The following is a 14,405-nucleotide window of genomic DNA, read 5'->3' on the forward strand; positions in this document are numbered from 1 at the left end:
CATCTTCATTTGGGGAAGTGAATCCCCATCCCAGAAAGCACTTGACACATTATTGAGGACAAAAAAAATTCGTCTGGATGGGCCTAATGGATCTGACTCAGCAAAGGTCTTGTTCAAAGTCTTAGGGAATATTGCCTACCAGGGTCCCAATCCTTGACTTCCAATCACTATATAAAGAATTGATTCACTTTTTCCACAGTGCATGCTTTCACTAAATGCTGTGACTGGAACACTACTGGGGAAATAGAGAATGCTCTTCTGAAAGCATGCATCTGTCTGAATAGAATGTAATTATGTCAGAAGAAATGGATGGGCACATGGGTGTACTATCTGTGAAGGCCCATTTATTATAACATGAGTTTTCCATTTTTTTAATGGCATTGGTTCGGTGCTTACTATGTGCTAGGCACTGTTCTAAGCACTGGAGTAGGTACAAGGTACCCAAGTTGGACACAGTCCATGTCCCACATGGGGCTCACAATCTAAATCCCCACTTTATAGGTCAGGTAACTGAAGCACATAGAGATGAAGTGACTTGCACAAGGTCACACAGCAGACAAGTGGTGGAGCCAGGATTAGAACCCAGGTCTTTCTGATTACCAGATCTGTATTCTATCCACTAGGTCATGGTGTTTCTCTAAGAACATGATTCCTTTGGTAGCAGAGAACTGACTGTAACTTCCCCAGAATCATCAAGAACCCAAGGGTAAGTAGCTTTGACTGGCCATCTCCTGAAACCAAGAAGGACACCAGGCAAGGAGAGGGGAAGGAAAGGGAATAAGCCTCTTACCTGGAGACAACAGGAGCGCTGTTTGCAAATGGAAATAGAACCGGGGGAGAGAAAAAGGTAGAAAATTAATGTCCCATCTGGAAAGGTTTCCCCAGGCTCTTAGCATGGGACAGCGTCTGGAAAGTCATGACCTAGGCTCTAATGCAGCAGAAGGCAGCACTGCAGTCGCATGCAAAATGCAGGAGTTTGAGCATGCCCAGTAGCAGCAGGACAGGCATGTGTCTATGAAAGGTTAGTGTGCACACACACCCCCAGGGCTTGGAGTTCACAGATATACCCCTCTCCTCTTTTCTTAACCTTGTATAAGCAGAGATGGGGGGCAGAGCTGGACTTGGAGGAAGAGAGCTGGGCTATGTGGAATGATAAGGCTTGACTTTAAGGGAACTGGAGGAAAGAGGAAAGGAGGAAGTGGTATTTGGATACTAGTACAAGACCACAGTTAGTGGAAGGATGCTAGAATTTATGCCATCGATGGCTTACCCACTTTTCGAGGATAGCAATCAATCAATGCTATTTATTGAGCACTCACTGTATGCAGAGCACTATACTAAGCACCTGGGGGTGGTACAACCTAACATAATTGGTAGACACATCCTGTGTCCAATTCTCTTGCTGACCCCCTCCAAGATGACTTCCATCCCCTTCACTCCACAGAAACCGCCCTCTCAAATGACCTCTTTCTTGCCAAATCCAATGGCCTCTACTCCATCCTAATCCTCCTCGACCTTCCAGCTGCCTTCGATTCTGTGGACCAACCCCTATTCCTGGAAATGATATCCGACTTTGACTTCACTGACTCTGTCCTCTCCTGGTTCTCCTTCTATCTCTCTGGCTGTTCATTCTCAGTCTTCTTCACGAGCTCCTCTTCTGCCTCCCACCCCTAACTAGGGTGTGGGTGGGGGGTGGTCCCACAAGGCTCAATTCTGGATCCCCTTCTATTCTCCATATACAACCACTCTCCAAGATAACTCATTCACTCCCATGGCTTCAACTACCACCTCTATGTTGATGATATCCAAATCTAAATCTCCAGCCCTGATCTCTCTCCATCTCTATAGTTTCCCATTTCCTCTTGCCTTCAAGATTTCTCTACTTGGATGACCTCCCATCAGCTCAAGCTTAATAGGTCCAAAAGAGAACTCCTTATCTCCCCACACAAACCCTGGCCTGTCTCTGACTTTCCCACCACCACAGACGGCACCTCCATCCTTTCCATCTCACTAGCCCATAACTTTGGCGTTATCCTTGACTCCTGTTTCTCACTAAACCCACATATTCAATCCATAACTAAATATTGTTGGTCTCACCTTCACAACGTCACTAAAATCCACCCTTTCCTCTCCATCCAAACTGCTACCACATTAATACAATCACTCATCTTATTTTGCCTGGATTGCTGCAGCAGCTTCCTTGATGACTTCCCAGTCTCCTGCCTCTCCCCACTTCAATCCCATGCCTGGCATGTAGTAGGTGCTTACTAAATTCCATTATCATCATTATTATTAATGTTATGTCCAAAACAGAGCTCCTTATCTTCCCACCCAAATCCTGTCCTCCCCTTGACTTTCCCATTACTGTAGACAGCACCACCATCCTTCCCGTCTCACAAGCACAAAACCTTGGCGTTATCCTTCACTCCTCTCTCTCATTCAACCCACTTACTCAATCCGTCCCTAAAATCGTCTCGGTCTCACCTTCATCCAAACTGCTACCACATTAATACAATCACTCATCCTATCATGACTGGATTACTGCATCTGCCTCCTTGCTGACTTCCCAGCCTCCTGCCTCTCCAGTCTATACTTCATTCTGCTGTCCTAATTATTTTTCTACAGTACGTCATCACACTCCTCAAAAAAATCCAGCATTTGCCCAACCACTTCCATAACAGACAAAGACTCCTCAGCACTGGCTTTAAAGCACTCCATCACCTTGCCCCCTCCTACATCACCTCACTACTTTCCTACTACAAGCCAGTCCTCACACTTCGCTCCTCTGATTTAACCTTCTCTCTGTGCCTCCATCTCACCTGCTTCGCCACCAACCCCTCACCCACATCCTGCCTCTGCGCTGCAACATCTTCCCTCCTCAAATCTGACAGACGATGACTGTCCCCTGCTCCAAAGTCTTATTGAAGGCATATCTCCTCCAGGAGGCCTTCCCTTACTAAGCCCCCCATCCTCTTCTCCCACTCCCTTCTGCATTGCCTTGACTTGCCCCCTTTCGTTCTTCCCCCCTCCTAGCCCCACAGTACTTATGTAAATATCTGTAATTTATGTATTTATATTAATGTCTGCCTCCCCCTCTCTAGACTGTAAGCTCATTGTGGGCAGGGAACGTGTCTGTTTTTTGTTTTCTTGTACTCTCCAAAGCACTTAGTACAATGCTTTGCATACAGTAAATGCTCAATAAATATGAATGAATGAATGAATGAATGAATGAATGAATGAATGAATGAAGGAGTTTACAGTCTGGAGAGGAAATTATAGTTCAGGAGCCCCAATCTTCCCATCTTCTCGTCTCAACTCGAGGTAAAATACAGATCTCCTAGGCGGAGTCAGTCTGCAGAGTGCTTAGGAAAGGAGAAAGAGCCATGAAAGATTACATGGCTTCTGGGTGGCCCAGACCCTAGAGATGTCTCTAAAGAGAGGTTTATGGGAAGGGATAAAAATCAAGCTAGGCAGGGGCTCTCCAAAGCCCCAGACCCCACTATGAAAAGTCAGTACCATTGACATCTTTGACCATTGACCATGGAAGCGGCATGGCCAAGTGGCAAGAACACAGGCTTGGGAGTTAGAGGTCATGGGTTCTAATCCCGGCCCCGCCACTTGTCAGTTGTGTGATTTTGGGCAAGTTACTTAACTTCTCTGGGCCTCAGTTACCTCATCTGTAAAATGGGGATGAAGACTGTGAGCCCCACGTGGGACAACCTGATTCCCCTGTGTCTACCCCAGCGCTTAGAACAGTGCTTGGCACATAGTAAGCGCTCATCAAATACCAACAAATACCAGCATCTAAACTCTTCCAACCCCATCTCAGCCCCACCCTGGAAAATTACCTACAGCAACCTAGCTGTCAAATCCCAGAAGTCTTTGCATTGTCTAGTCAAACCTTTAGTTATCATTTGGATGATGTATGAGTGACCAGCTCTGTAACACTTTACCTGAGGAACTTTAAGTGCTTGGTCATAATACTCTGGGGAATGGGACTTATGAACATTCTTTTTAATAGTATTTAAGTGCTTACTATGTGCCAGGCACTGAACTAAGCACTGGGGTAGATACAAACTAATCAAGGTTGAACATGGTCCATGTCCCACATGGGGCTCAGAGTCTTACTCTCCATTTTACAGATGAGGGAACTGAAGCACAGAGGAAGTGAAGTGACTTGCCTAAGGTCACCCAACAGACAAGTGGTAGAGGCAGGATTAGAACCCAGGTCCTTCTGATTCCCAGGCCATTGGTCTATGCATTGGCCACTCTGTTTCTATGTATATACCTTTATATAGCAGTTATGTACATAGCTTTTCACTCTCCCATTTTCCCCATCTGTAATTTATGTTAATTTCTTACTCCCCCTTCTGGACTGTAAACTCCTTGTGGGCGGGAATTATGCCTACCAACTCTATTGTTTTATATTCTTTCAAGCACTTAAGCATAGTTCTCTGCACACAGAAAGCACCCAGTAGCTACCACTGATTGACTGATCAATTGAAGAATGGCTTACCTCCTTTTTTACAGGTGGGGGACCGAAGAGCAGCGTGGGGAAGAGACTTATCTACTGACAATCTACGGATACTTAATTGGAACATCAATCCCCTTATTATTCATTCCAAATACAAGCCATTCAGGTAACACTACTAAAGGATCAAGGGATCCTGAGTTTTGATGGCCTGACCTAGTTAAGAGGACCTGATTAACTTGTATAATAATGATACTTATGGTGTTTGTTAAACATGTACATGTGTCAAGCACTGTACCAAGCCTTGAGTAGATGTTAGCTAATCAGGGTGGACACGGTCCATGTTCCACATGGGGCTCACAGTCGTCATTCCCATTTTTCAGATGAGAAAACTGAGGCTTAGAGAAGTTAAGTGATTTGCCCAAAGACACGCAGCAGGCAAGGGGCAGAGTCAGGATTAGAACCCAGGTACTGTAACTCACCCTTCTACATGGTCTGCATAAAAGTCTCAGTTCTCCTCTTCCCCCAACTCCTTAAGGGGACACTGGAAAGATTTGCTCCCATGGCTTCAACCACCACCTCTCCATTGATGACTCCTAATTCTGCCTCCTTAACCATGACCTTTCTTGTGATCTGCAATCTTGCATATGCACCAGCCTCCAGGACATCTCTATATGGGATTAAGACTGTGAGCCCCACGTGGGGCAACCTGATCACCCTGTATCCTCTCCAGTGCTTAGAACAGTGCTTTGCACAGAGTAAGCGCTTAACAAATGCCATCATTATTATTATTATGGATGCAACCTTAAGTTCTCTACAACTCAATCAATCAATCATATTTATCGAGCATTTACTGTGTGCAGAGCACTGTACTAAGTGATTGGGAGACTATAATATAGCAATATAATAGATACATTCCCTGCCCACAAAGAGTTTACAATCTACACGGAGCTTACAAGTCTAAAGGTAACTCACATCTCTACAGTGACCTTGAACTCAATGCCTAAAATCTCAAATGGGACTCACAGAATTAGAAGCAGTATGGCCTAATGGATAGAGCATGGGCCTGGGAGTCAGAAGGACATGGGTTCTCAGCCCACCTCCACTACTTGGCTGCAGTGTGACCTTGGGCAAATCACTTCACTTATCTGGGTCTCAGTTACCTCCTCTGTAAAATGGGGATTAAGACTGTGAGGCCCATGTGGGGCCGGGATTATGTCTGATCGGATTATCTTGTATCTACCCTAAAGTGCTTAGCACATAGTAAGTGCTTAACTAAGGCACATAGAAGTTTAGTGACTTGCCCAAGGTCACTCAGCACGCAAGTGGCAGAGCTGGGGTTAGAAGCCATGTCCTTCTGACTCCCAGGCCTATGCGCTTTCCACTAGGCCAAGCTTCTTCTCCTGTAGGGCCCAAGTCGCAGCCGAAGGTGGGCAGTTTTGAGGACACACCACTGAGACAGGCAAAGAGGAATTAATTGTGATTCTGCATGAAAACTGAAGAAGGCTTTGCTCAGGGCATACCATCAGGTTGGCCCAAAGCTTTTTGTTTGTTTGTTTAATGTATGGTCTTTTTAAGCGCTACTTTGTTCCAGGAACGGCACTAAGCCCTGGGGTAGATACGAGCTGAGGACCAGAAAAGTTAAGTGATTTGCCCAAGGTCACATGGCAGACAAGGGGTGATTTTAGGATTAGAATCCAGGTCCTCCTGACTCTCAGACCCGTGTTCTTTTCACGGCCAGGCCACACCCCTTCCATCCTGCCCTGGCTCCTAACAGTTCTGGCTGCTGTTTCTCTTCTGAATCCCAGGGGCAAGTGGCTGTTCTTCCCCCACAGCTTGGCCTACATCTCCTCCTCCGGGTTACTGCAGCCCTATTTTCCTTCCTTTCTTCTCCTTCTCGGAAGTTTTTTTAATCCTTCCTTGAAACGTTGTTCAGCTCTCCGCCTTCCAGGTATGATAGAACATCTTCCTCCAGGTGCAATTGTTGTCGTCTTTTCTGGGTGGGAAAACAGTATTCAGAGCTGATGACCTGCCAGGAGGAATGTTTGAGCCTCCTGGCGTGACTCCGGTCATGAAAAATGACTTCTCTTGTTTGGCCAAAACTCCTGAAGCAGCAGAGCACTTAGGAAATTGGACTACGTTGTTCTCATTTGCCTTTTCACCTAAAATGTAGCATTTATTTCCCCCTTTTTACTGATCGGATGAGCAAGGATTTCAAAATTCCAGAGAAGGTGGAAATAAAATGTGGACAATAGAACCTGGACTGAGGTATCTGCCCAATTGAAACATTGTGGTCTAGTAGAGAGAGCACAGACTGGGAGTCAGACAACCTGGATCTGTTGTGTGACCCTGGGCAGGTCCCTGTGCCCCAGTTTCCTCATCTGCAAAATGTGGATTCAGTATCCTGTTCTCCCCACTATTTAGAATGTGAACCCTAGTTGAGGCAGGGACTTTGTCAGACCTGAATACTTTGCATCTACCCAGCGCTTAGTACAGTTCCTGGTCATCTCACCTCATCAGCACATAGTAAGGACTGAATACCACAATTAATATTATTATTACTATTGATCAATCAGTAGCATTTATTGAGTGCTTACTATGTGCAAAGCAATGTACTAAGCGCTTGGGAGAGTATAATACAACAGAATGAGTGGACACCATCCCTGCCCATAATAAGGGACAAGGGCCTGGGAGTCAGAAGGATCTGGGTTATGATCCCAGCTCTGCCACGTCTGCTGTTGTGTCCAGCCCAATTTTCTTATATCCACCTCAGGGCTTAGGACTGGCACATAGTAAGTGCTAAATAAATACCACAATTATTATTATTATTATTATTAGTAGTAGAAGTAATAGTAGTACTTCCTGTGCTCCTCCTGATTAAAGCAGGGAAATCAGGAAATCCTGCGCTCCTCCTTAACAGCAGGGAAAGAGCCAGGACTGATCAGATGGTCAAGGACAGTCCTCATACAATGAGAACCAGCCCAAACCAAACACAGACATGCAACCTAACAATCTGGAACATCAGATGGCTCAAGAACAGAACGGTGTGTTCTAAGCGGGCATTTGGAGCACTCTAGTCACCTTCCCCAGGAATTGGGTTTCCATCTCTCCACCATCTGACTTGTCTTCCCCCTAGCCCACTGCAGGAGTCCCTTGAGGAATCCATCCCCATGGGCAGCCAGTACTGGACATCCAAATGGTCAGGCCATATGGAGACCTAAGAGCCCTGGGTTTGGTCCATGCCCACCTTGAGAGATCAAGGGCCAGGAATGCCATGGGCATTCCCAAGCAAAACAACCGATTGGGTCTACCTATCAGGGACCCAGACCCCCAAGGACAATCCAAGATTGATGTTCTTGGGATTCTTGGTCCCGGGCATCTTCCCAAGCCAGTCTGGACTTGAACATGGAAGGACATGTTGAATCATTAACTTCTTGAATTGCTGCTTCCAATTCCCTGTGAAACAAGCAAATAAGAGACTCCCCTGCCCAACCAAACAATGGTTGGTCCCAACACAAAGCTGTGGCCAACCGTTCACATGCCATTTCTTCTTCCATCAAGATGGCACATTGCAGCAGAGCATCATTCTTCAGGAAAAGTGTGTTTTCCTGAGGGCTCACCAGAGAAAGCAAGCAGCAGAACTGGATTCTTGGGAGGGAAACCCCATTTATGAGAGGGGAAAATCCATCCCTGTGATTCTCAAGGCCCCAAAAGGGAGAAAATGAATCAACATGAATTTTCATAGTTGGTGAGGGACAGGAGAACCAATGACTGATGCTCTGATGGAGGCAACCCAAGAGCTGAGTACAGTGCTCTGCACACAGTAAGTGCTCAATAAATACTACTAAATGAATGAAAGAATGACAGGTTTAAAAGAGCTGACTTGATTCCTAAGTGATGTGCTATAATTGCACTCCCCTAAATCTCTCTGATATCCCAGGCCCATTACCTCTGCCATGACAGTCCAGTGGAAAAATCCATCAACTCAAAGGCCAGGCAAACTCAGTGGGCAATTGACTCAAACTCTGTTGGAATTCTGGCAGAAGAACTGGGCATTGGGTTATTACAATGGGTTATTCCTTGAGCATTCTTAGGCCTTGATTCTCTTCTCCCTTCACTCCTTCCCAGCCCTTGATTCTCCTCCCAAAACAAATGTCTATTTTTCCATGACACCATGTGCCTTACAAAAAACTCCCTTACCCCTTAAATTTGCCAAATTCCTTTATTTTTTTTTCTTTTCAGGTTTTTTTCTCCTCATTTTTCTTTCTCACTATATACAGAAAGCATTTCCCAACAAAGTTTCACCTTTCTGATCATCTCACCTCATCAGCCACTCTTAGCAATCACGTTTATATTGCTCTAGCCAGCTATCTATCTATCTATCTATCTATCTATCTATCTATCTATCTATCTATCCTTTTGATCATTAATTCCTCTGTTTTTCTCTTTTACCTATTGTCTATCTGTTAATTTGGACCATTTTTCATCCCCATTGGATTTTAAACTGCTTGAGAGCCCTCGGCCTTTCAGTCTGACTTCCCTCCAGTGCCTAGTGCAGTGCTTGGCACACAGTAAACTCCAAATAAATGCTCTGAATGAAGATGGTCTTCAACTCACTGGCAAACTGAACATTTTTAATTCACCACTAACAAGAAAGGGAGGGGGAGGTATAGGCCTCAGCCACCAATTTGGGTGGTTGTCCTAATGCAGGGTGGGTGACTGCTTTGTGCCTCAGTTTCCCCAAGGGTATAACAGGGAGGAGGAATGACACTTACCTCCAGGAAGGGTCCAGGGGCAAGTGGGCAGCTTGGCCAGTGAACCCCTGAACAGTATGTTACGAACCTCAAATGAACGAGTGAAATACAGCATCAAACCAGAGGTGGGGAGACCAAGGCCAGGCATTTTGTGCAAGAGGAACTCAGGAATGTCATTCAATCTGGGCTGAGGGAAAGGAGAGGGAGGAGGAGGATGGGGAGAAAGAAATAATGGGGGCTAGCAAGGAGGGAGGAGGGAATACAGCCATGCAAAACATTCTTCTCTTTTTCCTTTCCATTCCACCCAACAAGGATTTGCACCAGGGAGGAAAAGGGGGTGGGAACCCAAGAAAACATCCCAAAGAAACAAGTAAAGAAAACTGGAGAGGATATCAAGACAAGTGCAGGGATGGAGTGCTACCCCCAAGGTGGGCAAGGAGGATCAGAAATCGGCTAAGGCTACAAAGGCAGAGATGACACCGAAACAGGGTGAGAGCGAGAATACAGGAGGGAAAAGAATAAAAAAGTTCATTGCTTGGAAGGAGGAAAGAGGAGGCAGAGGAGGAGGGAGAAGGAGAAAAGGGAGGGGGTGGAATCGAGTGACTTTCTCTTTTCTCTTTTTGATTTTGTTTCTTTTCAGTTCTTTTTCATTTTTTCTTTTTCAAAAGCATCTCACACCTGATATTCCACGTTCCATCCATTTCGGTTCACCAAGGGCAATGAAGAAATTCTCTTGCCTTTCGTATTCCTCCTCATCTACTATTTTAACCCTTACGGTCTTCCTGTAGGGACAATAAGAGAGACAGTGTGTACAGTGGGTTGGCAGGAGGTTGTCTGGAGGGCATAATTTCTGCACAGCAGGGACCAATCCCTCTTGCCGCCCGCAGCTAAGCCCCGCCCCCGCTGCCTTGGGCAGAGCCGTCCTGGAGAGGTGGAGCACTGGAAACTGGCTTTAGCTGTTCGTGGCACCCTGGTTCGTCGTGGAGAGTGGGAGAAGGAGTTGGGGACAGGGAGAGAAGAGGGATGGGAGTGGGAAGAGGGGAGTAGAATTAGAACTTGCTCAAGGTTAGTGGAATGACTTCTGCAGTACATTCCATTTGCTGTCACATGGTATTCATTGCATCCTCTCAACTGACTAATGGCTGGCCAATAAGGAATAACCCAGATGAGTAGGACTGCCAAACATATGGAAGGCACACTCATATTCTTCCCTTGTGCCATTTTCTCCCTCTCTGATGTAATTGTAGAAGAGGACAGGTCTGAGAGAAAGAGGGAACTCAGAAAGAGAGAGATGGGAGAAGGAATGGGGGTAAGGGGGTAGAGGCTTCCTGTTTGGCTTTTTTTTTTTTTTTTTGGTTTCTGGGATCTGTTAAGTGCTTACTATGTGCCAGGCACTGTGCTAGGTGCTGGGGTAGATACAAACTAATCAGGTTGGTCATGGTCCCTGTCCTACACGGGGCTTACAGTCTTAATCCCCATTTTACAGATGAGGGAACTGAGACCCAGATAATTTAAATGACTTGTCTAAGGTGACAAAGCAGACAAGTGACAGAGCTAAGATTTGAACCCAGGTCCTTCTGACTCCTAGGCCCGTGCTCTATCCATTAGGCCACACTGGTAAGTACTGGTTAAGCCCTTACTCCATGCTGGGGGAAGATATGAGATAATTCAACTGGATGCAATCCCTTTTGCACATGGGGCTCATACCCTAAGGGGGAGAGGGAACAATCATTGAATCTTCATTTTATAGATGAGGAAACTGAGGTACAGAGAAGTTAAGTGACTTTACCATGGTCCCAAGCAGAGCTGAGATTAGAACCCAGGTCCCCTGGTTCCCAGGACTCTTTCTACTAGGTCACACTGCTTCTCAATAAAATCACCAATTTTTGTGGGATTATAAGGTGGACACTGGACTCTATGGCTCACAGGAAAATACCATAGCTCTATTGCATTGTACTCTCCCAAGAGTTCAGTACAATAAGTGCTCAATAAATACCTAAGCATTCACCTCAGTGCCCTGCACACAGTGAGTGGCTTAATGGATAGAGTTAGAAGGACCTGGATTCTAATTCCAGCTCTTCCATTTTTCTGTTGTGTGATTTTAGACAAGTCACTTAAATTCTCTGGTCCTCGATTACCTCATTGGTAAAATAGGGATTAAGACTATGAGCCCTTTGTGGGACATGGACTGTGTTCAACCTGATTAGCAAATAGTATGAGTTTAACAAACACCATTAAAAGCAAAGTGCTCAATAAATACGATTGACTGACTGAATGATTGACTGTTCTGATAGGTCATAGGGAAGGTTTCCCCAACCTTTAATTCTTGGGTTCACTGAGAAATGGAAAAAAGACATGTACCTGAGAACTTACTCCCTCAGGACCTTATTTGTCTCTTCTCTCCGTCACTTCCTACAATCACTTACAACCGCATGAGCAATGGAAGATTAGCCACTGTAGAGCTGGCCTCCCGGAGGAGGGGGCCAACTCAGTCAACGAAGGGCCTCTCAGACCCTTTCCAAAGGCAGGCAGACAAAGAGAGGGCTAGTGAAGGGAAATGACCGATTGACAGAAGGGACCACTTTAGAGAGGCAGCATTGCCTAATGGATAGAACACAGGCCCAGGAGTCAGAAAGACCTGGATTCTAATCCCGGCTCTGCCATAAGTATGTTCTGTGACTTTGGACAAATCACTTCACTTATCTTTGCCTCAGTTACATCACCTATAAAATGAAGATTAAGACCATGAGTCCCATGTGGGACAGGGACTGTGTTCAAAATGATTACCTGGTATCTACTCCATGCACTTAGTACAGTGCCTGGCACATAGTTAAACATTTACCAAGTACCGAGACAGACCCTGTCGAGCACTAAGGTGTAAAATTGCTGACCTATGCCATGGAGGCAGGAGATTTCCTCACATCTGCCCCAAATCAAAGAGACGTGGAGGGTCCTGAGTGAGACTTGATTCCCTAGTTTGGAAGGGACTGACATTCCTTTAAATCTTTTAGATCCTCCAGGAGAGAGCTCTCAGATACCATCTACAGACCTGCCTCTCCTGTCCCCTCCCCGCCAGTATACATGGATTTGGAAAGGTCCTATTTCTAGGCCTGATCACCCACCTCCTCTTCCACATTCTCTAGGGTCCTATCTCCGGAGAGGGAAAGACAGGCTTCAGGGGCTGTTCCACTTGGCCTTTTCACTCCAGTTACAGGGCAAGGCTCTGTAAGCCAGATCGTGGCTAATGGCAGGGTAAGTCCACAATTGATCAGTCAATCAATGGTATTTATCGAGCGCTTACTGTGTGCAGAGCACTGTACTAAGCACTTGGGAGAGCACAAAACAACAGATTGGTAGGCCTATTTCCTGCCCATGAGGAGTTTGCAGACTAGATGGGGAAGTAGACATTAAAATAAATTATGGATATGATGCAAAAGTGCTCTGGGGCTGAGGGCTGGGTGAATATCAAGTACTGAGTGGGTCCTGCCTCACAAAGGAACTGAAAGGGAAGAGGAGCCATTTCAGCCTTGGGGCTGGTGACTGGTGAGGAGAGGAAGGCAGGGGGGGAAATTTTTGTGCCAACGTACCGAGTGGGTTTCAATGTTCCATTAGTGTTGCAAGACTCATGTGATTCTATTGGGAAGGACTTTGGGCTCTCATTATCCCCTTACTCATTTCCTGAGATGAGGAGCAGCATGGCTTAGTGGAGTTGGTGGAGTTACAATATGTTCAACTGTACTCTCCCAAGCATCCAGTATGGTGTTCTGCACACAGTAAGCATTCAGTGCATACCATTGATCGATCGATCGATTGAAAGAGCCCGGGTCTGGAAGTCAGATTACGTGGGTTCTAATCCTGGCTCTGCCACTGGCCTGCTGTGTGACTTTGGGTAAATCACTTCACTTTTCTGTGCCTCAATTTTGTTTTCATTTGTAAAGTAGGGATTCAATATCTGTACCCCTTCTCCTTTAGACAGTGAGTCCCTTCTAGGACAGAGACTGAGTGTGACCTGATTATCTTATATCTACCCCAGCATTTAGTCCAGTGTTTAGCATGGAGTAAGTATTTAACAAATACCATTATCATCAACCTGAGGGAAAACAGCATTTCATGTGTGGTAGCCACACATTTCATGTGTGGAGAAGCAGCGTGGCTCAGTGGAAAGAGCATGGGCTTTGGAGTCAGGGCTCATGAGTTCGAATCCCAGCTCTGCCACTTGTCGGCTGTGTGACTGTGGGCAAGTCACTTAACTTCTCTGTGCCTCAGTTCCCTCATCTGTAAAATGGGGATGAAGACTGTGAGCCCCACGTGGGACAACCTGATTCCCCTATGTCTACCCCAGCGCTTAGAACAGTGCTCGGCACATAGTAAGCGCTTAACAAATACCAACATTATTATTAAATCCCATGAAGAAAAAAGCTGATACACAAGGCCCAGTGGGAAAGCTCTAAGACACCCCTATGAACTTAGACTCCTTTCCCAAGCTCTTTGTTGACCAGGCTGTGAGTATGAAGCAATCAATCAATCAGTGTATGTACTGACCACTTTCTGTGTGCAGAGCACCATCCTAAGCACTAGGGAGAGCACAGTATAACAGAGAAGAAGCATAATGTAGTGGCAAGAGCATAGGTCTGGGAATCAGAGGATGTGGGTCCTAATGCCGGCTCTGCCACGTGTCTGCTCTGTGACCTTGGACAAGTCACTTAATTTCTTGGTGCCTCAGTTACCTCATTTGTAAAATGGGAATTAATCTTACTCCCTGTTACTTAGATTGTGAGCCCTTGTGGGACAGGGATGGGGTCTAACTTGATTAATAGTGCTTGGCACAGAGTAAGTGCTTAAAAAGTACTGGATTATTATTATTATTAGGGTTGGTAAAAGAGTTCCCTGTCCACAACGAGCTTCCATTCTAGAGGCTTCATGAGGAACCCCCAAACAAGGTATTTAAACTGTTCTCTCTCTCTCTTCCCACCAATTTCCCTCATCTTACCCCCACCCCCACCCTCCAGAGTTTGTAAACATGAATACTTCCTTCTCACCTTCTCTTGCATACCATGTGACAGTCATGTTTGTGTACAGCACTGTTAAGGCCAGAGCAGGGAAGTAAGAAAGACAGACAGAAAAGAGAGAGAGAGAGAGAGAAGAGAGAAAGAGAAGGAGGGACAGAATGATTATAACCA

At 45.8% G+C, this 14,405-nt stretch overlaps 1 protein-coding gene across 5 annotated transcripts in view; it reads right to left on the reverse strand.

Annotated features, from left to right (window-relative positions):
* The window catches only part of SLC8A3 (solute carrier family 8 member A3), a 112,663-nt gene that overhangs the window by 18,822 nt on the left and 79,436 nt on the right, over positions 1-14,405 (reverse strand). For 2 of the 5 annotated variants that reach the window (XM_039911514.1, XM_029072623.2), the window contains exons 2-3: positions 9,904-10,007; positions 791-808 (exon numbers count right to left, since the gene is read on the reverse strand). In XM_039911514.1, coding sequence (XP_039767448.1) covers positions 791-808; positions 9,904-10,007 — 122 coding nt within the window. The remainder of the gene's footprint in view (positions 1-790; positions 809-9,903; positions 10,008-14,405) is intronic. The other 3 variants (XM_039911518.1, XM_029072625.2, XM_039911521.1) reach the window with 2 other exon arrangements.

This window comes from Ornithorhynchus anatinus, chromosome 1 (assembly GCF_004115215.2).
Source record: "Ornithorhynchus anatinus isolate Pmale09 chromosome 1, mOrnAna1.pri.v4, whole genome shotgun sequence".
NCBI lineage: Eukaryota > Metazoa > Chordata > Mammalia > Monotremata > Ornithorhynchidae > Ornithorhynchus > Ornithorhynchus anatinus.